This window comes from Nomascus leucogenys, chromosome 20, assembly GCF_006542625.1.
Source record: "Nomascus leucogenys isolate Asia chromosome 20, Asia_NLE_v1, whole genome shotgun sequence".
Classification (NCBI taxonomy): Eukaryota; Metazoa; Chordata; class Mammalia; order Primates; family Hylobatidae; genus Nomascus; species Nomascus leucogenys.
The window spans coordinates 79,363,235-79,390,579 of record NC_044400.1 but is presented as its reverse complement, the minus strand read 5'-3'; the positions used below and the strand labels follow the sequence as shown (position 1 = coordinate 79,390,579).

General features: G+C 52.7%; 1 protein-coding gene across 1 annotated transcript in view; it reads left to right on the top strand.

Moving 5' to 3' along the window:
• Nucleotides 1-16,974, top strand: part of ACOX3 (acyl-CoA oxidase 3, pristanoyl) — a 54,188-nt gene extending 37,214 nt beyond the window's left edge. The window contains exons 14-18 of the mRNA XM_030801198.1: nt 3,715-3,830; nt 7,235-7,409; nt 8,770-8,837; nt 12,275-12,361; nt 16,185-16,974. Of these exons, the coding sequence (XP_030657058.1) occupies nt 3,715-3,830; nt 7,235-7,409; nt 8,770-8,837; nt 12,275-12,361; nt 16,185-16,304 (566 nt within the window). The 3' untranslated portion in view covers nt 16,305-16,974. The remainder of the gene's footprint in view (nt 1-3,714; nt 3,831-7,234; nt 7,410-8,769; nt 8,838-12,274; nt 12,362-16,184) is intronic.
• Nucleotides 16,975-27,345: the final 10,371 nt, after the last annotated feature.

Below are 27,345 nucleotides of genomic sequence, written 5' to 3'. Positions count from 1 at the left end.
GATTATGCGAGGCCCGTGGCTGGTCCTTCAAGGGTTCTGGTTCTGACTTCGGTAGGGGAGGCTGGGTTTTCTGTTGAGTTCCTCTGATTTTTGCACAGGCGTGTGTGCTGAGGTGAGTGTCACGGCCCTGTGCCTCGGGGTCCTGTGCTGTTGCTTCCTGCGGCGGGCCCTGTTCTCCTTTAACTGGCTCGTGTGCATTCATAGGAAGCAGTTGCTGTATTCACTACTCGGACACGTGTGTATTTGTGGACTGCAAGGTTATGGGATGTGGGCCAGAGGTGCCATGGGGTCATGTGTGAGCAGTGGGGTTACATGGGGTGAGTGGTGAGGTCACGTGGAGTGCACAGTGAGGTCATGTGAGGTGAGCAGTGGGGTTCATGGTACAGAAAGTGTTCCTAGAGGGTGGGAGCACAGGCTCTTGGGTCAGCACTGTCCCCCGCTGTGACCTTGAGCTAGGCTTTAATCTCTCTGAGCCTATTTTCTTCCTGCAAGACAGTGGGGAGGGAATGCGGTCACCCCGTGCCACCTGGCAGGGGCCAGGCTATGGTGCCCTAGGTGGGGGGCTGCTGTGTGTGGGGGGCCACAGTCCTGAAAACTTCCTTGGAAACAACAGACGCAGGTGAGGTCTGCCTTGGGGGGTCAAGGAATGTTTCCCACAAAGCCGGCACCTGAGGGTGTCTCAGAGGGTCTGTGTGTTGTGCTTTTGGGGAGCACCGGCCATTCAGGAGTACTAGAGCGGCGGGCGTGGTCAGACCCGGGCCCGTGATCTGGCTGAGGAATTGGGGCTGCCGTCCAGGCCTTGCTCTCCAGGGCTTGCCTGGGTCAGATTCCGAGTTAGGAGTGCTCTGATGCTGACGCAGAGGGGACTGGACCCAGAGACGGGAGAGGAAACCAAGACCCGAAAGGCAGGCAGTGCATGCAAAGAGCTCACCACGGGGTCAAGGACAGAGTCCCGGCTGGGGAGGGGGGAAGATCGAGGGGCAGTCATTGGGTGCACAGGGCGGCTGGGGGCACCTTCGAGAGTCCATCTGGTGTGAGGCACATGGAAAGGCCGTGGTGACCCAGGATTCTGGGAGAGCCTCGAGGACAGAGGTTGTTGACTCTGGGTGTGTCCTCGGGCTGCCAGCAGCCGCATTCCGAGCAAGAGAATTCACTGCCCGTCAGTGCCCGTTTTCCTGCCTAGTTTGTTTCAGCGATACTTTCTCACTTCCAAATTAACTCTGAAAATGACACACACGGCACCCACCTTTCATTGCACCCACCTTTCATTGCACCCACCTTTCATTGCACCCACCTTTCATTGTTTGCTTTCATGTGCTTTTTGGGGATCTTCTCCCCTGCATGTGAACACATCAGACTGACATGATTTATTTTTTCACAAAAAACCAAGAACCAAAAGTAGAGTGTAAGGGAAAAACACAGTGCAAACATAACTCGTTTCTCAGGCGTCCCTCTCACTTGAAGCCCACAGCGCAGTCTAACTGGCCGTCGACATGAAGCCTCATGGGTTAATTCTGGTTGCAGAGACAGATTGGAAAACTCGGGTAACTGCCGTGAAGTGTCCACCGCAGAGGGACACCTCCTGGGGCAGTGTTTGGGAACGGCCAGGACAGGCTGGGAAGGAAGCCCAGCCATGGCTGATGCGTGGTGGGACACGGGGGCCTCTGGTGTGGTCAGAAGGAATTTGCACAAGCGGTTTCTGGCCGGACCGTTTCCTTGGTTTTGTTGCTGTGTAAATAAGTCATGGAAAACACAACTGTACAGCGTCTACCTTTCCTTGCTGTTCGTGACCATCTGCCCTGCTGGGGAGAGCTTGGGATGTTGCAGAGCCTTTAGGGATAGGCGGTGGTCACAAGGGCCTCCCCTCAGCATTGGCTGCAAAATGGACCTGAGTTTTCCAGTAATGTCCTGAAGGGTAGTGTGTGAGGCTCAAGGATGACCCCTGGACAGCTTGCCAGCAACAGAGGGCCACGGCCTGGGCACTGAAGACAGCAGACAGTGACTCCCTTGGTGCAGAGGCAAAAACCCCACGTCAGGATGAGGCAGGGCTACCCGCCACCCTCTAGGGGTGTGGGGGCTCTTCCCGCCCAGGCTCCTGGCAGCTCCAGGAGTCCTTGGCTGTGGCTGCATCATGCCGGCCTTTGCCTCCTCTGTGACTTTGCCGTCTCTGCATCTTGTAAGGACACGTGTCATTGGATTTAGAATCTACCCTAGTCCAGGAGTCCCTGATGACCTCACCTCAATACGTCAACTTCATGACATCTGTAAAGATCCTCTTCCCAACGAAGGTCACATTCACAGCTGTGGGGGTCAGTTGGGGCCACCATTCAGCGCCCCAATCCTGGCACGACTTGGCGAGGGGAGCCTTGGCTCCCTGAAGATGCCTGCATGGAGGAAGCCTCTGCCTAACCCTGCCTGCGCCCTGCCTGCGGGGTCAGCAGCACCTGTCTTTCCATCCCACTCCCTCTGGGGAGCTGAGGCCTGCGGCAAGCCGCCTGACGTGTGAGCCTGGGAAACGGCCTGCTCTGGTTTGTGACGGGCTTCTCAGTTATGCCGTGAGGGTGAACGGATGTAACAGCCGAAAGCAGTCGGGTGTGCTGTGGCAGGAACTGCAACGTTGGGTACTTTCCTCCCAGTGACCTGGGCTGTGTGACATAGAAGGAAATCCCAACCGCCCATGAGTTCAGCCTTTGGGCTCAGACTCAGCATGGCTGATCCCCATTCTCCTGCCTGGGATCTCTGAGCAATGCCGGCTGCCAGATAGAAGGCCCCCTGCAGCCTGGAGGCGCCTCGTGTCCGGGCGCGAGGCCCTCTGTGCCTGGGCAGGGGGTGGGTGTGAGCGTGGCCTCCACATGTGGCTGGTCCGCACCCCTCCCTCACATGCTTGCCATGTCCCTGGGTCCCTGGTCCCACGTCCTCATCAGTGGGGTAGTAGCAGTACAGCCTGGTGGGGTCTCAGGACCATGCCTGGTCCATATGGAGTACTGTGGGAGACCAGCTCTGGCTGCGCTGTGGGGGGCCCCGCAGATGTGGGCACCACTGCCAGGGGAAGGGGAAGACGAAGGGGGGGGCTCCAGCTGTCCTGCCGGACACCCCACCCCGGGGCCTCCCTGTCTGCAGCATCTGCTCCCTGCTGCCCTTTTGAGCTTTGTGGGAGGGGCCACGCAGGGGGTGAGGCCTTAGGTGCCCCCTCCCGCACTGTGTCAGTCCCCAGTTCCACAGCTCCAGCAGGCAGTGAGGTCCGAGGGCCAGGCAGGGGGAGGTGAACGGAAGCACCCCTTCCTCTCGCCACTGGGCACCACCGCCGGCCAGTTGTCCTGCTGCCCATGCAGTTCTGGCTGATGCTGCGAGGGCAGCACCACGCTTCACACAGACTGAGCCTGGTGCATGTGAGCGCATGCAGGCGTCGCACTCGAGGGCCCACTCTAGCAGTGGCGCCATGTTCCTGTGGCCTCCAGGCTGCTGGAACAGTGTAGAACTCAGGACAGCCCTGGGCTGAGCCAGGAAGTGCCTCCAGCCAGGGGGACCCTGGGTAGGTGCCCGCCCTGTGCCTCAGTTTCTCTACCTATAAAATCAGACCCACCCCATACACTTGCTCATCATGAAGATGACACGGTACCTGCAGGATGCTGGCAGTGCCTTGTCACTGGGGGTGAGTTGTGACAAATGCTGGGTTCTCTATTGTTACTTTTTCTCCTGTTTCTCATTCCGAAGTCGCCCTGGCAGCATACAAGTGGCTGGTTTGCTACCTGCTCCGAGAGACTTATCAAAAATTAAACCAAGAGAAAAGATCAGGAAGCAGTGACTTTGAAGCAAGGAACAAATGCCAGGTACGTATTTGTTTTCAAAATTCCCTTTTGTATTATTTGCTCTTAATTCCCTGGCCATTGTGTCCCGGGGAGGTTGAACATCCTGGCAATTCAGGCCCCAGACCCCGAGCTCCTGTGACCTTGGGCAGATGACTTGATGACTTCGCTGCTTGCTCAGCTCCTCCGTAACACAGGGATGGCGTCACCTGTCTTGCTGGGCTGGGGAGGTCACGGATGTTACATTTACCATGCCTGATGCTTCCCAGCCCGTAAACCGGAGCAGTGAAGCGCTGGGTTGTGAGAGCCTGGGATGCACAGAGTGGCGGGGACACCATTGTGGGCACTCAGAGCGCTCCCTCCTGACTCGTGGGAGTGACGCCAGCGCCGTGCTTGGTTTCCCACAAGTTGCTGTCTCCTTCCCGAGGGGCTGGGGTGGCAATGGTGAGTGGGTCATCGTCGGCCTCGGAAAGCGCTTTGGTTCTCACACTTGGACAGGGCTGTCTCTCATGTTCCACGAAGCCACAGGGAAAAAACAGCCTGTTATAAAACACCTTGTCATGCCAGGAACCTTCTAGCCCTGTCCCAGCTGTCTGTCCTAGAGCAGAGCCCAGCCCCCACCCTGTCTAGGGGGCAGCTGGTGGGGGCAGCGGGGCTCCCAGATGTGTCTGTGGGTGCCGTGAGCACTCTTGGCTGGAGTGCGCCAGTCCTAACCCTAGCTGTGGGGACACTTCGTCCATGGGGGAGGGACTGCACCTGAGGCATTACTGTCCCCCCGGGTCACCAGAGTCCATACCACTGGGTGCTTCCTGGGCCCCAGCCCACCTTGGTTAATGTTGTGGTCAGCTCTGCTGGTTGCCATGGCAGACACTGTTTAGGGAGCCCATCCCCAGAGCCTGTGTCCCCCCGGTGACTGCTGGCCTTATGTGGACCTTTCCTGGAAGAACAGCACAGTGTCATGCAGGCAAATCCCGGGGACCGAGATGCCATCAAGTACAATAGAGCTGCCATCGCAGGTGCTTCCTGTGAGAGGGCCACCCTCACCCCAGCAGCACCACACAGGAGGCAACACTGAGGCTTGGAGCCATGACGCCTTTTGCTCACACGCACAGCTGCAGAGCCGAGTGACGCTGTGTTTCAAAACTCACTGGCACTCGGGATGCATTATTTGACAGCAGCAAGGTTCCAGGTGGGGCTGTCTTTCTGGCCCCCGCAGCATGTCTGGCCTGTGCCATCGCTGTATCGAGCTGTGTCACTTTCATGGAAAAACACACTGAAGCAGCGTGGCTTTAACACAGCAACTGTGCAGGTGAGGGGGAGAGTGGTGCGGGGCACAGGGCTCAGACTCAGATTCGGTTCAAGGACGGCCTCTCTGTGCCCAGGCCCTGCTGGGATTGGCCTCATCTCTGGGTTCGCAGAGGACCCATGGTGAGAGGAGAGGCCCTCGTGGTGTGGGAGCACGTTTTGAGGTGTGGGCAGGAGTCAATGGAATTACCGTGTTCTCGTGGATGCAGGAGTAGCCTGCGGGGGTGCAGGTTTACCCACTTGTTTCATGGAAGGTGGAAGGAGGAAGGGCTGAGGCCTGGAGCTGCAGCACCATGCCTGGCAGCTCCCCCACGGGCCTGTATTATCAGCCTCCTGCCAGAGGCCTCGGGTGAGAGCCTGAGGGCTGCCCCACCTCACTCGGCAGGGCTCTGGGAAATCTGGGTGCTAGTCCTAGCTGGGGTCTGTCAGGCAGTCCCCACTGCCCCAGTGCAAGTCCAGATCCTGCCACCAGCCCTCACTCGCCAAAACCAAGGCCCAGAGCTATAGCGCAGGTGAGATCAGGAGAGGGCAGGAAGCCCCAAGGCCCCGGGCTGGCATGCTCCACACTCAGACAGCAGGGAGCAGGATGGGCCTTCCTGGCACCGACGGGACGGCCCACCCAGGAGTGTGCAGGGCCCAGCGGGGGTCTTGGGACAAGACCAGTCAGGCTGGCATGAAGCAGAGCAGGAAAGGAGCTTCTCCTGGTTTCTGTTTTCCCGAGGCTCCTGATCCCAGCAGGGCCCTGGAGGACACTGGCTTTGTGACTGGAGACCCTGCTGCCGTGTGCTTCACCCTGCTGTGTTCTGGGAAGATTTGGGGCAGCGTCACAGCAGCGTCATAGGCCAGGCATGCCGCCGGGTCCTCCTGCAGCAGTCAGTCCCCCATACACCATATTTCATAACTTGGCTGGATTTTTTTTTTTTTTTAATTTTAAAAGTGGCACCTGCTCATCCTAACAAGTCAAGCAATGCATGTGTTCTTTTCCTAATTTAAAAAATCTGGTAAGATGATAAATGGGAGATAGGGAAAGAAAGACTAATAAGTGAAGTTGATGATTATCAGCAAGTGTTTTTGATACTCATTAAAAAAGAAAAATAACAGATGCTGGCGAGGCTGTAGAGAAAAGTGACACAGATACACGGTTGGTGGGAACGCAGATTCGTTCAGCCACCGTGGAGGGCAGCTTGGCGATTTCTCAGAGAGCTAAGAGTTGCCCTTCCCCTCGACCCAGCGATCCCATTATTGGGTATACACCCCAAAGAAAAGCAATCATCCTGCCAGCCGGACACATGTACCTGTATGTCCATCGCAGCACTATTCACAATAGCAAAAATGTGGAATCAACGCGGGTGCCCCTCAGCGGTGGACTGGATAAAGAAAATGGGGTACATAGACACCATGGGATACCGTGCAGCCATCACTACAAATAGTCATGTCTTTTGCAGCAACATGAATGCAGCTGCACGCCATTATCCCCAGCAAACTAACGCAGCAACAGAAAATCAAATGCATGTTCACACGTACAAGTGGGAGCGAAAAATGGGGCACTCATGGACATAAACGTGGGAGCAGCAGAGCCTGCGGGGGCCGTACAGCAGGGGGAGAGGGAGAGAAGCCTGCTTTGGAGGCTTTGGAGGACGGCGTGGCAGTTCCTTTGGAGAAGCGAAGTCAATTCTGAGTTCAGGGAGGAGCTTGACAAGCCCCTCCTCCAGCTCCTCCGTGTCTTCCCGTGTGGAAGAAGCCAGGTCCTGCGCCCTTGGGGGCCTCCTGTGGGCGCCCACGCTATAATAGCCGCAGAGCATCCGGAGGCCGGCTCCAGGCTCCGTATGCAATGCCGGTGCCCCCCCAGTCCCAAACGGGAGCCGGGCTGAGACTGAGGCCTCGGAGGGCATAGGTGGAGCCAGAGCAGTCCCAGCTCCATCTTCACATAGGTCTTTTCCATTGTTTTCTGGAAACATGTCTCGTGCTGCGCCGCATCTGTGCGCTGCCTCACCTTGTGTTACTGTCCTAGGACATGCACGGGAACGCACACCCGCGTTCGTGTTTCCCGAGAACTTCCTCCACCGGGAATCTGGGCGGGGCTGGGACCCTCACGGTCCTCACGGTGCCGTCCTGTGTTCCAGGTGTCCCACGGCCGTCCGTTGGCGCTGGCCTTCGTGGAGCTCACTGTGGTCCAGAGGTTCCACGAGCACGTGCACCAGCCCTGCGTGCCGCCCTTGCTGCGGGCCGTGCTGGGGCGGCTCAGTGCTCTGTACGCCCTGTGGTCCCTGAGCCGCCACGCGGCCCTGCTCTACCGAGGTGAGGCTTCTGACTGCGGGCTTGGTGTCCTCCCCAGAGTCAGGGCCCCCCTGTTGCATCTAGGAAGCTGCTTCCTGCATCATCGTCCTCCTTCCACAGGACTTACTGAGCACGGCGGATGGCGCTGTGGACAGATGAGGAGCCCAGTTCTGTAATGAGAAGCCCAGTTCTGTAATGAGAAGCATATGGGGCAGAGCAGCGTCAGGGTGGCTCCGAGAGACCCAATTTTTCTTTCACTTGGGGTTTGGTCCAGAGAGTACTTCCAGAAGGACCCCTCATGCCAGGCAGCCTGCTGGGCTCTGCAGAGAGCAGAAGCCCACCCCCTAGGTCCCATAAGGCACAGACAGACACGAGCCTGGACAGAAACACTGGAAGGCTTCCTGGAGGAGGGGGTGCTGGGGCTGATTCCTGGAGGATTAGTGGGAATAGGGTAAACCAAAGTTTGTCAACTTTTTGTTCGTTGTTGCCCCCCCAGGAAGTCTTTTTAGGTGGTTTTTCCCAATGGCTGGCACCCATGCATCTTTGGTACTAGGATACACTGTGTATCCATTCATGTCCTGTGTCTCTGGGCTTGTAAAGAATAAGATCCTCCCCACCCCAAGAGCCAGCATTTACCCCCTGGAGGGTGATGCTGACCCCGTGGAGGCCTTGACAGTGCTCAGGTGCACCAAGGAAGGTAACACAAGTGTCTGCCAGAGAGGGTGGGCACAGGGCAGGAGCCCCACTGCTGCCTGAGAAAAACCCTAAGTGATGCGACACAGTTCTCTCCAGCAAAAATCATAGCAAACACAGATCCCGCCATAGATGTGCTCCCGAACGCACAAGGCCACGGCCTTGGACCTCTTAGGGCCCTGCCAGAAACCACAGCGGCTGGAGGTAACACCAAGGACCAAGTCCCCCTGCAGCCTCTGAGTCCCTGCAGGCACCCGCCCCCCCAACTCCCCTGGGTGGTCCCAGGCACCTCCTCACCCCTGCGCCCCCTGCCGTGCACCCCTGCTTCACTCTGCCCAGGAGCCCCTTCCTCGCTTCCTCCCTAGGAAGGAACCCGCCCAGCCTCCCTGAGCCCCAGCAGGTGTGAGCCCAGCGGCTACCCGTCACCTCCCAGCCTGGGACCTTGCCTCCCTCGCTGCCCCGGGCCGGAGATCATCAATGCCTGAGTGGGAAAAGGGTCTCAGAACTCGGCCCCTGAGCAGCACATTCCTTGGGTCACAGCTGGGCTGGGGACAGCAATGACACTGATGTGTTCACCCAGAACAGGCCTCCTGTATGGCCAATTTGGAAAGTGCACTCGGCCTGTTGGTATTGGGGGTGGTTTTGGACTGAGGACCCAGCCCCCATGTGACTGAGGCTGTGCTTGCAGGAGGATACTTCTCCGGTGAGCAGGCGGGAGAAGTGTTGGAGAGCGCCGTCCTGGCCTTGTGTTCCCAGGTGAGCCGTGGGTGTTGCCGCGTTCTCTACATCCACGTTACACAACCGCCCAGAGCCGACACTCATCCCCTTAGCATCACCCAGACCGACACGCACCGCCTTAGCATCACCCAGACCGACACGCACCGCCTTAGCATCACCCAGACCGACACGCACCCCAGCCCCACCCCCCCCCCCCCCCCCCCCCCCCCCCCCCCCCCCCCCCCCCCCCCCCCCCCACCCCCCTAGCTCACCCAGAGCTGACACACACCCCTTAGGTCACCCAGAGCTGACACACACCCCACCCCACCCCCTTAGCGTCACCCAGACCGACACCACCGCCTTAGGTCACCCAGAGCCGACACACACCACCTTAGCGTCACCCAGAGCTGACACACACCGCCTTAGTGTCACCCAGAGCTGACACACACCCTAGTTCACCCCGACACCACCCCTTAGTGTCACCCAGAGCCACACACCGCCTTAGTGTCACCCAGAGCCGACACCCCCCCCCCCCCACCACCCCTTAGGTCACCCAGAGCTGACACCACCCCAGTGTCACCCAGCCGACACCACCGCCTTAGCGTCACCCAGAGCGACACACACCACCTTAGCGTCACCCAGAGCGACACACCCCTAGGTCACCCGACACCACCCCTTAGTCCCCCCCACCCCCCCCCCCCCCCCCCCCCCACCCACCACCCCTTAGTGTCACCCAGAGCCGACACACACCCCTTAGGTCACCCAGAGCTGACACACACCGCCTTAGCGTCACCCAGAGCTGAGCTGACACACACCACCTTAGCGTCACCCAGAGCCGACACCACCCCTTAGCGTCACCCAGAGCTGACACGCACCCCTTAGCGTCACCCAGAGCTGACACCACCCCTTAGGTCACCCAGAGCTGACACACACCCCACCCCCACCACCCTTAGCGTCACCCAGACGACACCACCGACTTAGGTCACCCAGAGCTGACACACCCCCCCCCCCACACCCACCTTAGCGTCACCCAGAGCTGACACACACCGCCTTAGCGTCACCCAGAGCTGACACACACCACCTTAGGTCACCAGAGCTGACACACACCACCTTAGCTCACCCAGAGCTGACACACACCGCCTTAGTGTCACCCAGAGCTGACACACACCACCTTAGTGTCACCCAGAGCTGACACACACTGCCTTTGTAACCCAAACATTCATGTGTGTTCAGTGTTCAGTAAAAACTGTAGGATTACAAGAAAATATGGCTACCTCAGAAATTTTTGCAAAAGAAACCTGTCGAGGCTTCTCCAGATCTGCACACACCCAGGCACCACATACCTTTTGCAGCTACTTTAGAATTCTCTGAGCGTTCAGGGGCCTCAGCCTCCAATTTAAATTTGTTTCCTGGCAGTTTCCTTGTTTATTATATTCTTTTACCTATGTCACCCAGGAAATCAGAGGGCCCCAACCCCACGTTCCAATCCAGCAGCTCTCTTCCATCCAGGGACAGAAGCTACATTGCTGTGCTGTTTAGCATGGTAGCCGCTGGGCTGGGGGAAGGCGGCTGTATGAGTGAGGGTCTCCGATTTCCTTTCATTGCACTGATTTTGAGCAGCCACTTGTGCTGGTGCTGGTGCTGCCGCGGTGGGCAGGGCCACTGTGTCCGTGGAGACGTCACTCCACTTTTGCTGGTAGGAACTGGACCGAGTGCTGCTGCATTTTAGCACAGTGTCTCAGGTGACTGCAGATGTGGCCTTTCATCTCCCCTGTCGCTGCCTTCACACTTGATCTGGGACCAGTGGAATGTCCCTGTGACTGGCTCTGAGCCTGCGGTTCTGGAGAGGGGCGTGTCTAATTGTGGTGCACGTATGTGGCCACATTTACTCTTCTTAACATCGAACCGGCCACAGGGAGGGGTTTTCCTTGGCTCCTCCAAGAGCCAAATTTTACTCCCTTGGGGCAGTGTTGACCCCGTGGAGGCCTTCAGAGTATGCAGGTGCACCAAGGAAAGCACAGGGGTCTCCTCGCAGAGAGGGGGGCATAGCGGGGAGGTGTTGTTGATAAAAAGTGCCCGGGTGTAGTGGCTCATGCCTGTAATCCCAGCACTTTGGGAGGCCAAGGCAGGAGGATCACTGGAGGCCAGGAGTTTGAGACCAGCCTGGGCAACGTAGTGAGACTTCATCTCTACTAAAAATAATTTTAAAAAATTAGCCAGGCTTGGTGGCACATGCCTTTAGTCTCAGCTACTCAAGAGGCTGAGGTAGGGTGGCTTGAGCCCAGGTGTTCGAGGTTGCAGTGAGCCATAATTGCACCATCACCCACCAGCCTGGGCAACAGAGCAAGACCCTGTCTCAGAAAAATAAAAGCCACAGCTGATTTCCCAGTGAGGCTATGGCCAAGGCTGGCTGACCATTGTGTGCCACTCTGTGTATGCCCATCCGCACCGCTGTCTTGGGGAGGCCAAGGTCAGCCAAGTGGAGAGGGTGCCAGCCATCCACTAGACCAGGGCCAGCAAACTCAGTCCAATCCTGCCGTTCACCTGAGTGTCGTTTATGGGTGTCTGTCCTTCCATGGCACAGTAGGCAGTTGCCAGAGACCATGGCCCGCAAAGCCGGTAACATCTCCTACCTGGACCCTTACGGAACACGTTTGTCAGGCTCAGCGCCTGTGCTCTGCCAAGAGCTCTCCAGGAGCAGTGGCGTTTGTCTGCGGCCTCTGTGCTGAAGCACGTGCACCAGGACCAGGTGGCCACGCCCTGCAGAGCGCGGCGCTGAAGTGCGGAGGTGCACTCAGTTCCTCCGTTGTGGCCTTTGTTACTTTGTACTGACCGATTGCCTTTGATCCATATCATTAACGGTGTCTCCTATTCCTGCATTCTATGCAGTGTAGCCATGGCATTTCATAATGTTTTAATGATAATTATTTTTTTTTGCATTTTAAGAAAATTCTTGAGAGTCCACTCATATAAATTTCATGTGTCATATTGAAGAATAATTTGTCCAGTGGAATGGGAGAGTAATAAAACCACCGCCAACCGAGGAGGCTTCATATGCTTATGGCTTTTCCAAGTGCTCATAAATGCCTTCTCTATTACATGTTTTCTGGACATTTTTTCCTTTACTGGAACAGCAGTTGCCCAGATAAGCCAAGGCTTAGAAACGAGCCTCTGAAGGCAGTTGCTAATTCACAAGCTTCAGGGTCGTCACTTTTAAGGGCCTTTTCTACCTTGTTGGGAAGAAACAAGCCCTGGAGGTCCTGAGTGAAAAGCAGCATGGTGAGAACATTCCAGCGCACAGCAAGGGCCTCGAATCCAGGCCGGTGAAGAGATCACGCATGGGCAGCAGAGCCGCACGTGCCGCTCAGGTGACCCGTTGCTAGTGGGTCCTGGCAACCACGGACGGGCCTGTTACCCTTTGGTCACCATGGAGATTCCCGGGAGGTGCCAAGTGTCTGGGCTTTGTTTTCCAACAGCTGAAAGACGACGCAGTTGCCCTGGTAGACGTGATCGCTCCTCCTGACTTTGTTCTGGACTCACCGATTGGCAGAGCTGATGGCGAGGTAAAGGGGGTAAAGGGAGGACGGGGCCTCGCGGGGGTGCCCCAAGGGTCGACGGGCATTTCTGCGGAGCTGAGATGCTCCTGTGGGTCAGGGGTCTGGTGTCTTCTGGAAAGTGGTCACACGTCGGGGAGCTTCTTGGGGAGGGCCCGGGACAAGTCGGGACTGTCTCACTCTGGTGCTTCCCCACACTGGCTCTGTGGTTGCAGGGGACTTCCCCGTCCCCTGCCTGCCTTTTCCTCCCCAGATGGGGTGGTGGCACTGCTCGCCTGCACAGGCAGAGGTTGGAGGTCCACACACTGTGGCCTCTGCCCTCCTCCCACTCCCCCCTGGCCTCCCCAGTCCCAGGTCTTACCCGCATCTGACCATGCAGGCTCCTGGCCCTGCAGGCCTCTCCCCCATCCCTGTGCTGGAATCCCCAGGCCCCTCTGTCCCCTCTGACCATCCATGGTTGTCACCAGGGTTACTCTCTCCTGCCCCACTTTTCCCCAGCCGCCTCCCTGTGGCTTCTCAGCTCTCCTCCTGCCCCCCATGTTCCATAATGATTCCTTCAAAGCAGATGGGGTCAGGCCACCCCCCTGAGGGAGCCTCCACCAGCCTCCTAAACTGCCTGCCACACCCCAGCCCCATGCAGCCACTGAATCCCTCCAAGGCCCTTCACCCCACACTCCCCTCCTGCCCACCAGATCTAGCCTTACTGGCCTCCCCATCTGTCGTGTCAGGCCCATGCCCACCCCAGGGCCTTGTGCCTGCTGCTCCGGCTGCCTGGAGTGCCTTCCATTCTTTCAGTATAAGCTGACTGTCGCTGCCTTGGAGAGGCCTTCTCTGGCCTCCAGCTGAGGCAGTGCCCCCAGGCACTGTAGTGCGGTCCTTGCTGGCCTCATCACTGACCTTGTGTCTCCCTCCCACCTGATGATGCCCTCAAGGGGCGATGCTCACAGGTCCACTGGGTACCTTCCAGCACCCCACTACTTATGGGGCTGTGTCCGTCTTCTGCTAGAGGGACTGGGCGTGTCAATGCTCACGTCTCGTGCCTGAGGTCCCCCGGCTGTGAGCCACAGAGGGGTTTGACCCCATCCCTGCCCCCTGGCCCCATGACTGAGTTATTTCTGCTGAAGCACCTGCTGGCACCTGGGTCTCTGCTCAAATGGAGATTGAGCCTTAGTGGGCAGGACCCCCCCTCAGTCCTCAGGGAATGCTGAAGTCTGTACGTGAGCCCTTACCGGCTTAGCCAGGGAGGGCCCAGCGCCTGGTCTTAGCACAGCCCAGGCTACACCTGGGCAGGTAGTGCCAGGGGCTGGGGGGGCGGGGGGGCAGGGCAGGAGGTGAGAGTTCCCGGTAGTAGGAGAGGCAGGGATGGTCATCTCTGTGGAGGGCCTGCTGTCCTGCATCGGGGACTGACCACTGACCATCCCCTGAGCCCATACAGCCCAGATGATCACTGCTGCTGAGAGCTGAGATCCAGAGAAGCCCAGTGGGTTTCCCAGCCAGGGAGTGGCAGAGCCAAGATTTGAAGAGACTGTGCCCTGCTGTAGGGAGAGAAGACTTGGGGGGAGCCTTGGGTCCTAGGGGAGCACATAGGAGGGGGACTTGCCCTACCCACCTCCCTGGGAGAGGCAGTCTCACCAGGAGGTGGGGGCTCACCAGGCAGACAGGCATTCAAAGAGACAGTGGAGCCAGACCCGCCATGGAGGACCCCCGAGCACACGGGACTGTCTGCCCCGTACAGGAGAAGCCGGAGTGGCCTTGAGCGTCCACCCGCTGTGCCTTGCTCTGCAGAGGCAGGCCCGTCTATGAGGCAGGGAATAACCAAGGAAAGGAGAGACATTGCCCATGATGGAGGGGCCCCCTGGCTCTGGGTTCCATAGTTAAAACCAGAGCCAACTGGAGGTGTCGCTGGCAGGATGGTTTATAAAACGTGCATTCCTGGCTGAGCGTGGTGGCTCACACGTGTGATCCTAGCACTTTGGAAGGCTGAGGCGGGCAGATCCCTTGAGCCCAGGAGTTTGAGACCAGCCTAGGCAACATAGTGAAACCCTGTCTGTAAAAATTACCAAAACTGAGGTGAGAGGATCCCCTGAGCTTGGGGAGGTCGAGGCTGTGGTGGGCAGTGATCGCGCCACTGCACTCCAACCTGGGCAACAGAGTGAGACCTCATCTCAAAAAAAAAAAAAAAAGTATATTCCTCCCAGTTGCAAGGAACTGGCGTATTAACCAGGAGCTGCCAGGTGAGAAATTCACTGTAAACGAACAAACAGCGCCGTAGGGGAGTTGAGACCATCCTTAAACCAAGCCCGCTGCTCCAAACTGTGAAACATAAGCTGGAACCTACGCCCTGTGGAACAGCAGCCTGGGTCTGTGTCTGTGGAGCCCAGAGTAGCAGAGTGGGGAGGAGGGGTTGCTAAGTGCGTTTAGCGGGTGCAGGCAGAGGGGCTTCTTCTAGATAAAATGGGTCAGCGTAAGCTGGATGCAAAATAGACCACCTCCCCAGGCTCTGGAGATGGGCTGGGCTGCCCCTTCCCACCCTGCATGGGTGAAGTGCCTGCTCAGCCGCCCTTCGCCCTTCGTTTGTACAGCCTTCCTCCAAGACAGGAGCGTCTCTCCCCGTCTTCCCAGTGAGGCCACTTAGGCTGAGAGCAGTGACGTCTGCATGTCCCGTAGGGGAGTGCTGGCCCGGGGCAGGGCGAGAGGAGCAGGGTGTGGTGGCCCAGTCCAGGAATCAGCCAGTAAGGGCCACCGGGCGAGGACGTCCTGCTGCTGGTGGCCACGTGCCACCTGTGCGGCCTGTAGTGGCCTGTAGCGGCCTGGGGTGTGAGAGCAGATTTCAGAGCAGCAGTCGATGCAGCCTTGCAGAATCCTGTGATGGCTGCAGTTACTAAGAAACAGGGTGTCCACTGCCTGCCCACAATCAGTTCCTTTTTTTTTTTTTTTTTTTTTTTGGAGATAGGCTCTCACTCTGTCACCCAGGCCGGGGTGCAGTGGCACAATCTCGGCCCACTGCAGCCTCAACCTCCTGGGCTCAAGCGATCCTCCCACTTCAGCCTCCCAAGTAGCTGGGACTACAGGTGAACTCCTCCATGTCCAGTTAATTTTTTGCATGTTTTTTTTTTTGTAAAGATGGGGTTTCACCGTGTTGCCCAGGCTGGTCTCGAGCTCCTGAACTCCAGTGATCTGCCTGCCTTAGCCTCCCAGAGTGCTGGGATTACAGGCACAAGCCACCTCACCCAGCCAATAATTTCCAAACAAGAGGGTGAGGGGGTGATTTTCATTATGAATGTGTTTTATGATACTTTCTAATTTAATTTTCCTAATTGTTTTCCACTAGAAAAAAAAATGTTCATATAAATTTAAACCATTTTAAAATTTCTCTAAAAGGTGACAGAGAATTTCCTGGTTTTTTTTGTTGTTGTTGTTGTGGTTGTTGTTTGTTTTGAGATGGAGTTTTGTTCTTGTTGCCCAGGCTGGAGTGCAGTGGCGCGATCTCAGCTCACCAAAACCTCTGCCTCCCAGGTTCAAGTGATTCTCCCGCCTCAGCCTCCCGAGTAACTGGGATTACAGGCATGCGCCACCATGCCTGGCTAATTTTGAATTTTTTTTTAGTAGAGATGGAGTTTCTCCATGTTGGTCAGGCTGATCTCGAACTCCCGACCTCAGGTGATGTGCCTACCTCGGCCTCCCAAAATGCTGGGATTACCAGCGTGAGCTACTGCGCCCAGCCGAATTTCCTGTGTTTTTAACAAAAACTTTGAGGAGTTGCATTTGCACACTCAGCTGTCTAGGAATCTTATTTCTTCGTCTTCATTTGCTGTGTACGTGTTGTTTGCAGCTCTACAAAAACCTCTGGGGCGCTGTCCTGCAGGAAAGCAAGGTGTTGGAGCGGGCGTCCTGGTGGCCAGAGTTTTCTGTGAACAAACCTGTCATAGGAGGTCTGAAATCGAAGCTGTAGTGGGACCGGCACACATTCAGCCAAATCTAATGAAATGAAGGGAACTAATCAGACGTGGACCTCAACTTCTGATTCCAGAACACGCCGGAGATTGCTGCTGCCTTCTGAGCCCGCACCTCTGCACCTAAACTGCTGATTGACCTCACTGCCCAGGCGGGCGGGAGGGAGGCGCCCGGCCGGCTGGGCTAATCTGGGATGGTGGTGATTTGCAGTGTGGAAATGAAATGCAGATGATCATGTCTACCTGATGCGCTGTGGGTTTTTTGATAGAGTTTCGCACATTCAGTTTTCAGGGTTCAGCTCCTGACTCTAAAGTAGACAGCCCGTTGTCAGGGATTTTGTGGTCAGACAACCTGTGATTCATCTAGATTTTTTACGGAGCTCCACTTCATTAAGAAGTCAGTGGTGCCAGTCTGGTTCTTTGTCAACTCTCCCTCGGCTTTGTCACATAATCGAATTATGTCATAACCTTATTAATTTGCACACAGATCATCTGAATGTCATGATTTAAGACTTAAGGAGGAACATCTGTTTGATTACTTTTGTGGAACTGGAAATTTCCGTCGAGGAAATGTTTTTTTAAAAAGTCTAATGATTTGAATGGGCAATTCAGTCTCCAACCGCCCCCCTCCCCCTGCCACCAGTTATATACGAATCAGTTTATTCGTAACGTGTTTGATCTGTTTGTCCCTGCAGAGTCTACCCAGCAAGTCCTTGCACACATATGGCCTGTCCCCACGGCGCTGGCCACAGCCTGATTGCAGCAGACCGGGGCCATCAGTGCATGCCTCCCCCGGTCACTCCTGCTCCCCACAGGGCCATGGGCTTGGCTGCCCTTCCCAGTGTTAGGTTCCTGGAGCAGTGCTGTCTTTGCGTCTGGGTCCTGCTTCTTAATCTCTGATCAGCTCAGGGCACGGAAGGCCTTTGTTGTCAGTAGCAGGGAGTTGGGTCACTCTGGTGCCCCCAACCCCTGTGGCCACACTCTTGTCACCACAGCCCATCAAACAGATGTAACCCAGCATGTCTCAGGACGGTGCTGAACCAACTAAGACCAGTTCTTATTTTTCCAGGTAGCCCAGAGAACTGCTGAGCGTCTGAAGGGCAGGGTCCAGAATGTTTTTAAAAACTGAATTTCCCGTGGAAATCACTTCTCAAGCTCATTTTCATGTTTAAAAAAGGGGCAGAACACCCCCCCACCACCACATCCCACCCCTTTGGGGCTCCAGAGGCATCTGAGGGATAATTAGTGGCTTCTTTGATGAGCACCTACCGCCTGCCAGCACCTTGCTGAGCACTCAGGATTCATCATCTCGTGGGACCCTCAGCCAACCGTGTGCGGTGAGTTGTGCTGTTAGCTGCATCTGCAGAGGAGGAGACTGGCCCCAATAGGCTGGACACTGCCGCAGGCAGACAGCAGGAGGTGGCCGAGCGGGACCAGAAGCCATGGGACCTCCCTGGTGCCTGAGGGCCCCAGCACAGGGCTGAGATGCAATAGGTAGGCGCTGGTATCCATCGTCACTCGAACTCAGGAGCATCCCCACCTGAATTCATCTTGCTCTGGTTTAGAAGCCTCCTTGGGTTTAAACAAACTCTTCATGGGTTACATGTGTTTTGTCTATGATACTCTTCCTGCTTTCAGAGAGAATGGGAATGAGAGAGTGCTCAGGCCCTTGGCGAATTAGATGGAGTGGTTCCAAGTACCCAGAGAACACGTCAGTGGTGCCTGCCAGTGTCGGGGGGGCTCATTCTCCACTGAGGCTGCCACCCACAGGCCTCACGGGCCTGGGGTCCCCAGCCCTACTGCCTGGGGGTCCCAGCCCAAGAGAGCAGTTGGGCCTGGGTGGGCTGTCAGCTGGGGTCACGCAGATTTCCACCAGGGGTCCCCCTCACAGGACACCTCAGGCTGTGTGCGTGTGTGGACAGCTCCTTTACCTAGACCTGTAGCTTTTCTAAGCGAGAAGGAACAGGCTCCCAAGTCCTCTGATGTGCCCGCAGCTAGATTCTAGGTGGTGGCCAGCCTGAGTTAGAGTCACGGTCACTCCTGCCTCACCGCCCTCCAGAGCAGGCCCCAGCTGTCCTTGTCTCCCAAGTAACAGCTTTGGGCATCTCCAGAGGGTTTTCATGTTTTGCCTTTTTTATCACTTGGGACCTTGGTTTGTGGTGTAGTTCAGCCTTTGGTCTGAAACTACCTGTTTTTCCAGCAGCAGGTCACACAAGTTGTTCAAGGTCAAGGGTATGTTCAAGGTTTACAGAAATAAACACATTTGACTTCAGTGTCAGACATGACGGGTTCTCGTGCAGGAGAGCTTTGCGATGCCTGTGGCCATGATGTCACCATGTCAGACACGATGGATTTTCGTGCAGGAGAGCTTTGCGATGCCATGATGTCACCATGTCAGACACGACGGGTTCTCGTGCAGGAGAGCTTTGTGATGCCTGGCCATGATGTCACCATGTCAGACACGATGGGTTCCTGTGCAGGAGAGGTTTGCGATGCCTGTGGCCACAATGTCACCGTGTCAGACACGACAGGTTCTCACGCAGGAGAGCTTTGCAATGCCTGTGGCCACAATGTCACTGTGTGAGACACGACGGGTTCTCGTGCAGGAGAGCTTTGCAATGCGTGGCCACGATGTCACCATGTCAGACACGACGGGTTCTCGTGCAGGAGAGCTCTGCAATGTCTGTGGCCACGATGTCACCGTGTGAGACATGACGGGTTTTCGTGCAGGAGAGCTTTGCAATGCCACGATGTCACCATATGATACACAACGGGTTCTCATGCAGGAGAGCTTTGCAATGCCACGATGTCACCACGTCAGACACAACGGGTTCTCTTGCAGGAGAACTTTGCGATGCCATGATGTCACCATGTCAGACATGACGGGTTCTCGTGCAGGAGAGCTTTGCGATGCCACGATGTCACCATGTCAGACACGACGGGTTCTCGTGCAGGAGAGCTCTGCAATGTCTGTGGCCATGATGTCACCGTGTGAGACATGACGGGTTCTCGTGCAGGAGAGCTTTGCGATGTCACGATGTCACCATGTCAGACATGACAGGTTCTCATGCAGGAGAGCTTTGCGATGCCACGATGTCACCACGTCAGACACAACGGGTTCTCGTGCAGGAGAGCTTTGCGATGCCACGATGTCACCATGTCAGACACGACGGGTTCTCGTGCAGGAGAGCTCTGCAATGTCTGTGGCCATGATGTCACCATGTGAGACATGACGGGTTCTCGTGCAGGAGAGTTTGCGATGCCTGGCCATGATGTCACCATGTGAGACATGGGTTCTCGTGCAGGAGAACTTTGCGATGCCACAATGTCACCATGTGAGACATGACGGGTTCTCGTGCAGGAGAGCTTTGCAATGCCATGACGTCACCATGTCGGACATGACAGGTTCTCATGCAGGAGAACTTTGCAATGCCACGATGTCACCATGTCAGACACGACGGGTTCTTGTGCAGGAGAGCTTTGCGATGCCACGATGTCACCATGTCAGACACGACGGGTTCTCATGCAGGAGAGCTTTGTGATGCCATGATGTCACCATGTGGTTTGCATTTTCATATCCACCTGTTGGAAAGGTCGTCATTCCCCAACTGTGGGGGCTGGTACACTTTACTGGCAGTGTTGACAAAAAGCCAAGCTCTGTGAAATATTTGAAGAGGTTTATTCTGAGGCAAATGTGAATACTATGACCTGTGACACAGCCCTGGGAGGTCCTGAGAATAGCTGCCTAAAATTGCTGGGTTACAGCCTGATTTTATACATTTTAGGGGGACAGAAGTTAGAGGCAGAGACGTCAGTCAGTGCATGGAAGGTTCACATTGGTTCAGCCCAGAAAGGTCTGAAAAAAGGCTTCTAGGTATAGGTGTGTTACAGGAACGGGGACCCGATCCAGACCCCAAGAGAGGGTTCTTGGATCTCATGCAAGAAAGAATTCAGGGTGAATCCATAGAGTAAAGTGAAAGCAAGTTTACTAAGAAAGTAAAGGAATAAAAGAATGGCTACTCCATAGAGCAGCCCCAAGGGCTGCTGGTTGCCCATTTTTATGGTTATTTCTTGGTGATATAATAGTCAAAGGGTGGATTCATGACTCCCCTTTTTAGACCTCACAGGGTAACTTCCTGACGTTGCCATGGCATTCGTAAACTGTCATGGTGCTGGTGGGAATGTAGCAATGAGGACGACGAGAGGTCACTGTCATGGCCATCTTGGTTTGGGTGGTTTTTAACCGACTTCCTTACTGCAACCCATTTTATCAGCAAGGTCTTTATGACCTGTATCCTGTGCCGACCTCATCTCATCCTGTGACTTAACACTTTAAGTGTCTGCGAATGCAGCCCAGTAGGTCTCAGCCTCATTTTACCCAGCTCCTATTCAAGATGGAGTTGCTCTGGTTCACGCACTTCTGACATTTCCCCCCTCCCTTTTATAAGAGAACCTTTCATCCTAAGGGTTGCAGAGGGATGAAGATCCATCTTCTGTAACTTCTTCAGGATGAGTAGGGTCAGTGATACTCCTGCCTATTAAGGTCTCTTCTGTTCAGGGTAGAGAAGAGCTCAGCCAGAAAGCCTTGGAATGGGGAGAGCCATTCATAACTCTTGAGTTCTGACAAAAGATGATATCTGAAAGATTATTAAGTGTTTAAGAAAACATTCAGTAAGCATATCCTGCATTCGTACACAAAGAGTACAACAGCAATACAACAGAATAAGCAAAGCTACCCCAAGTAAACTAAATTAGAAGGCTTTCCATGAACTGAGCAATTGGTGGAACCAGGCTGACATGGGGTTGTTGGCTGATTCTAATGTGCCCAGAATTAGAATACTGATCCAGATTTTTACATTATCCATCCCTCTTGTTTCTTCTGAGCAGCAGCCAGAAATCACTGGTTGGTTCACAGGAATAAGCAGGGTTAGCCTAAATTGCAGAAACAAACTTAAAAACAACTGATGAAACTAGAATTTAAGAAGTGTACCATAGTTCTTGAAACATAATTTCTCTCTCTAGTTTCTCATTTTCCATTTTTACTGAAGACAAATCTTGGTAAGACTGATTTTATTATATTTGGCCTGATTGTTTGTATAAAGTACAGCAAGAATAATTATTTTTCACATAAGCTCTTTTTAAATTGGCTTTGATGGAACTCTGTTCCATAGAAGGAATCTCAGATAAGACTTTTTTAGAGCCAGCCCCTGCCATGGGTTTGTACCCTCAAATACCTATGAGTTGAGTAAATTGCTCTCCTCTTGAGCCTCAAGATAGCTTGGGGCTCCCGGACCTGTTAGAAAGTGACATTCTTCACTTACCACAAGTCAGGAACCCCATATGGGGACTGTGAAGACAAGGTATGAGGCATTTCCCCAAGGGGCTTTTATTGGCTTTACAAGTCTAGTTTCATTCCTTAATGCAAAGCATCCCATTCCAGTTAAAGCCTTGGTAAAATAATCAGTTTTTCCAATTGTGTCCTGTTACAAAAGAAATCAGATTTTTATCGCACTTATGCAAATAACTATGTTGCCATTAAATTAAGAATACTCACAAATAGTTTCCAAATTCTGGAGAAATCAGAGAGAAATATGCTCCAAATTTTGTTCACAGGAGTATATTTTACTCAATTGCTAAAAGCTGTACATAGCTCAAAAGAAAAGTTTTCTTGACTCTGAAAAATGAAACAAAGCATCAGCAACATTTTAAGTAAAGTTAAAAACATTACTTCAGTTTTTTATTGGTTCAGTTAGTTAACTCCTGTTTTGCTTGATATTCATGAACATTTCAGCTCTCTATGAGAGTTCTGAAAGTTTTTCCTCCATTCTAATGTCACAATTTCCAAAGTTATTAAAAACCTGCATTTAAGAACACCTGTTAGAGCTCTATAGTTGGTTATAAACCACCTTCTAAAAAGGATTAAAACAAGATAACAATTGTCTGTGGATAACAAAATGTTTTAGGGCAGCCACAATCAAAAACATGAAATTTGGTTACCTTTGTGGCCTGCAATGATTTTGTGTAACAATTATAATTATTAATAACATACAGTAAGTCACATTAGAATTACAGGATTTTCCCATACTTTTGGAACACATACCAATAACACATTTATACAAATAACAGCCCAAAGAAAACCAAACACCATTTCACATTTGATAATGCTTCCTGAGCGATTTTTGTACCAAATAAGCCAAATGTCACTGTTGCATTAGGGCACCGTTGATGCCAAACCCAATTAATTCTTAATGAAATCTTATAGACAAATGTATTCAAACTTAATCAGTTTGGCCATAAGGTAAGATACTCATAAGCTTTGATAATCCTTTACACATTTTTATTAAAGAGCAGATCATAGGCAGGTTTTTGCTCTAAGAAAAAACCTGTTGTGCTTTTATTCCCATGTTCAGTTTACAGAAAAACTGCATAATACCCCTTTAACTTTAGCCCATTTGTTCACACACAGAATTTTTTTTACAAGATTAACTTTTCACAAGCCTTCCACAACTTGCTTAAACCTTCAGTTGGATTCTAAGTTAAAACAATCCTTTCTTTTTTTTTTTCTTTTTTTTTTTTGAGATAGAGTCTCGCTCTGTCACCCAGGCTGGAGTGCAGTGGCATGATCTCAGCTCACTGCAAGCTCCACCTCCGGGGTTCACGCCTTTCCCCTGCCTCAGCCTCCTGAGTAGCTGGGACTACAGGTGCCCACAACCACGCCCAGCTAATTTTTTTTGCATTTTTAGTAGAGACGAGGTTTCACTGTGTTAGCCAGGATGGTCTTGATCTCCTGACTTTGTGATCCGCCCGCCTCGGCCTCCCAAACTGCTGGGCTTATAGGCATGAGCCAACACGCCCGGCCTAAAACAATTCTTTAACTCTTTAGGTAAGAAAAATTCACATTTCCTTGTCTTACAATCTTTTACCAAAAGACACATTTCACTTTTCTTACACAGCTTGCACGTAAAACTTTTTTTTTTTAGCAGTCTTAATTACATGTGACGATGTTAATTCTTAGTGACTTTTACTCTTGGTGAAAACCTTGGTAAGCTGGGGATTCTAATTGTGTACCAGGTGTAGAACTTAGCCTAGGACACACCAGGCAGAAGTGCAGATAAGGGCTGACTCCAGCAGAGCTAGGGGCGTGGCTAACTCCACATGTCCCCGGCCTTATCTAGAATCTAATACTCCAGAGTAGGAAACTAAATAATTTTTAAAAGTCAGGCCGGGTGCGGTGGCTCACGCCTGTGATCCCAGCACTTTGGGAAGCAGGTGGGCGGATCACGAGGTCAGGAGATGGAGACCATCCTGGCTAACACAGTGAAACCTTGTCTCTACTAAAAATACAAAAAATTAGCCAGGCGTGGTGGCGGGCGCCTATAGTCCTAGCTACTCAGGAGGCTGAGGCAGGAGAATGGCGTGAACCTGGGAGGTGGAGCTTGCAGTGAGCCGAGATCGCGCCACTACACTCCAGCCTGGGCGACAGAGCGAGACTCCGTCTCAAAAAAAAAAAAAGTCAAAGAAGAAGTTTATGACCTTAAAGCATTTAGCAAACTTAATATCTCACCTGCATAATTTAGACCAAATGTTTACATGTTTGAAGATATTTTTATTTTGCCAATAATCTTTAAAACTCCTTCTTTCCAAAAGATTACTTAAGTCACATGAACTAAAAGGCATTACACTTTTTACTTTACTGACAAAATATTTAAGCACTTATTTTTAAACCAATTAAAGCTCTTTCATTTATAAACATCACACATATAATACATGTAAATAGACAGAAGATAAAGAACTTATTTTCCAAGCCAGGAATTGAACGCTGAACCTGGGCCATCGTTGTGAAAAGAGAAAGCATGGCCACATGGTTACAAGGTCAAGCTCCCAAGAACATAGAAGACAAGAAGGAAACCTCATCCAGTTTTTTCAGGGACCTGCAGCAAAGTTTGTAACTGACCAGTTTGCTGAGCTGTCTTGAAAAGCAGGCTTACAGGTGTCCTAAGTCCGTGCTCTATCCTAAGGTACTCCTCTTTATGACAGAACAATACAGAAAGACACGCAAAGCACACCAGACCTGGTTGGCTACAGCTTAAGACTAGCCTCACAAATCCTTTATTCATTAATCAAAACTTTACAGGAGATAAACAATTATTTTTACAATTTATTCAACCAGTTTGCACAGAGAGAGAAAACATTGCCTGAGGCAGGATGGGGAAGGTGAGGCGCTCAGGGAGGTCAGAAAAAGACCCACCCATTGCAGGAACACTGAAAAGTTCAGGTGGCTGCTTGTTGGTCATGAAGGGATCTTTTCCAGCAGTCCCGTCAGCTCTCAAGGTTCCCCGTTTAGGGAGGAAAAAACTCCCCAAGTCCCACAGTCCTGTACATGGCTAATTCTGTCACTCCCAGCCATCAGCAAAGAGTGCAAGGCAGATTAATCCCAAGAGAATAGCAGTTAACATCCCATAGTGCCAAACCCGTTCTTAGCCAGAAAGGACCTTACCGAGAGGGACCTTACTGAGAGGGGCCTCTAACCCCCTAAATCTGAGAAGGGACTCTAACCCTCCCAAGTTGGGCCTCTAACCCAAGGTTGGTCAAACGTCCTTACCATTTCTTAAGAGGGGCCTCTAACCCACTGTCTTAGGAGAGACTCTAACTCCCCTAAATTGGGCCTCTAACCCAATCCCATCCTTTACCCAGGTACCCCACCACTTATTCAAAGTTGGCCAATCCGTGGTGCAGTCTACTTCTTTTGGGTTGAGGGGTCTCCTCAGTATCATCCCTTCCATGATTCACCAGAAAGATGTTACCAGACCCTACCACTTACCCAAAGTTACCCTTTGGGTTGGGGGTTTCCATGCTATAGTCGCTTCTGTGGTCGCCAGAAAGATGTTACAGGACCCCACCACTTACCCAAAGTAAACCTTTGGGTCAAGGGTTTCCACACTGTGGTTCCTTCCATGGTCACCAGAAAGATGCTACAGGAAAGGGGTCCCAATCCAGACCCCGAGAGAGGGGTCTTGGATCTCACACAAGAAAGAATTCAGTGCAAGTTCATAAAGTGAAAGCAAGTTTATTAAGAAAGTAAAGGAATAAAAAAATGTCTACCCATAGACAAAGCAACTCTGAGGGCTGCTGGTTGCCCAATTTTATGGTTATTTCTTGATGATATGCTAATCAGGGTGTGGATTATTCATGCCTCCCCTTTTTAGACCATATAGGGTAGCATCCTGATGTTGCCATGGCACCTGCAAACTGTCATGGCGCTGGTGGGAATGTAGCAGCGAGGATGACCAGAGGTCACTCTTGTGGCCATCTTGGTTTTGATGGGATTTAGCCAGCTTCCTTATTGCAGCCTGTTTTATCAGCAAGGTCTTTATGATCTGTGTCTTGTGCTGACCTCCAATCTCATCCTGTGACTTAGACTACCTAAATATCTGGGAATGTAGCCCAGTAGGTCTCAGCCTCATTTTACCCAACTCATATTCAAGATGGAGTTGCTCTGGTTCACAGGTCTCTGACAGGTAGATTCAAAAATGTCCTGACTGGCAGTGGGTTGAAAGAGTTAAGCTTTGTTTAAAGAGTTGAACTCAGCTTGAGTTAAGGTGGGGGCGGGGGTGGTTGTGGAAGCCAAGGTTTTTGTTATGTTGATGAAGCCTCCAGATAGCAGGCTTCAGAGAGAATAGATGTGCATGTCTCTTACAGCCCTTAAAAGGTGTCAGAGTCTCCAGAAAAAGCCTAATAAGGGAAGCAGATTCTCTACAGAATGCAGATTTCCCCCACGAGAGACAGCTTTGCAAGGCCATTTCAACATATGTCAAGGAAATATATTTTGGGGTAAAATAGTTTGATTCCTTCAGGGCTACTGTGTGTCATGTGATGCTATACTGGAGTCCCGTTGAATTGGGTATCTTATTGCTACAAAGAGTCTGTTTTGTCAGTCTAGGATCTCTGTTTTTATTTTAATGTTGGTCAGTTGTGTCTAAATTCCAGAGCTGGGCGGGTATAATGAGGCATCCCCAACCCTCCTTCCCATTCATGGCCTGAACTGGTTTTTCAGGTTTCTTTGGGTCCCCGCGGCTGAAAGGGGAGGCACTCAGTTGGCTGGGGGACTTAGAATTTTAGTTTTGGTTTACAGCAGGATTTGATGGGCATGCATATTAATCAATGTGAAAGTGTTGTCTGTGGGCCGCGGAGGGCTTGGGCTGTGTCCAGGCCACACACTGCAAGGGTGCAGCCCCCATATATGGTCCCTGCTCCTAAAGCTGTTGCCCCCACTGCAAGAGTGGAGTAGGTTGAGGTGTAGCCATGACATTCTAGAAACTACATTTTTTGTAATGGTCATTTTGAAAATAAAACATTTGAAAACACTGTGCAGCAAAAACTTGAATAATTGGAGTAACAATGTTCAGTTTAATGTCATTGTTTGCTGCCACTCATCTTCTGATTGTAAAACTAACATGTGATTGTTAGGTACCATTTTGGTAATGTAGAAAAGTTTAAAGATGAAAATAGATATCACTTATAACTCCACATGGAGAAATAGTTGCCCCTCCAATTTAATTGATTTACTCTTGGGCCACAGGGGCTCAGAATTTGATTCATTGTACTTCTTGGTTCATGCCAGTGTTCCTGCACCCAGCACTGACGCCGGACGTTAAGTGACTTGCCCCTGCCCCAAAGTCCTCCCTGCATTCCCCTCGAGGGCCCCTGTCCCCTGGCCCTGGTGTCCGCTTTCTTCTCAGCTGCCGGGAACGTGTTAGTGTGCACTGTTCTCCTTCCCCTCACCTGTTAGCATCATGTTAGCATGCACCGTTCTGCTCACTTTCTTCCTCTCACCTGCCGGGATCACATTAGCATGGACCGTTCTGCTCACTTTCTTCCTCTCACCTGCCAGGATCACGCAAGTTTGCACCGTTCTGCTCACTTTCCTCCTTTCACCTGCCGGGATCACGTTAGCGTACACTGTTCTGCACACTTTCCTCCTTTCACCTGCCAGGATCATGTTAGCATGCACCATTCTGCACACTTTCTTCCTCTGTGTAC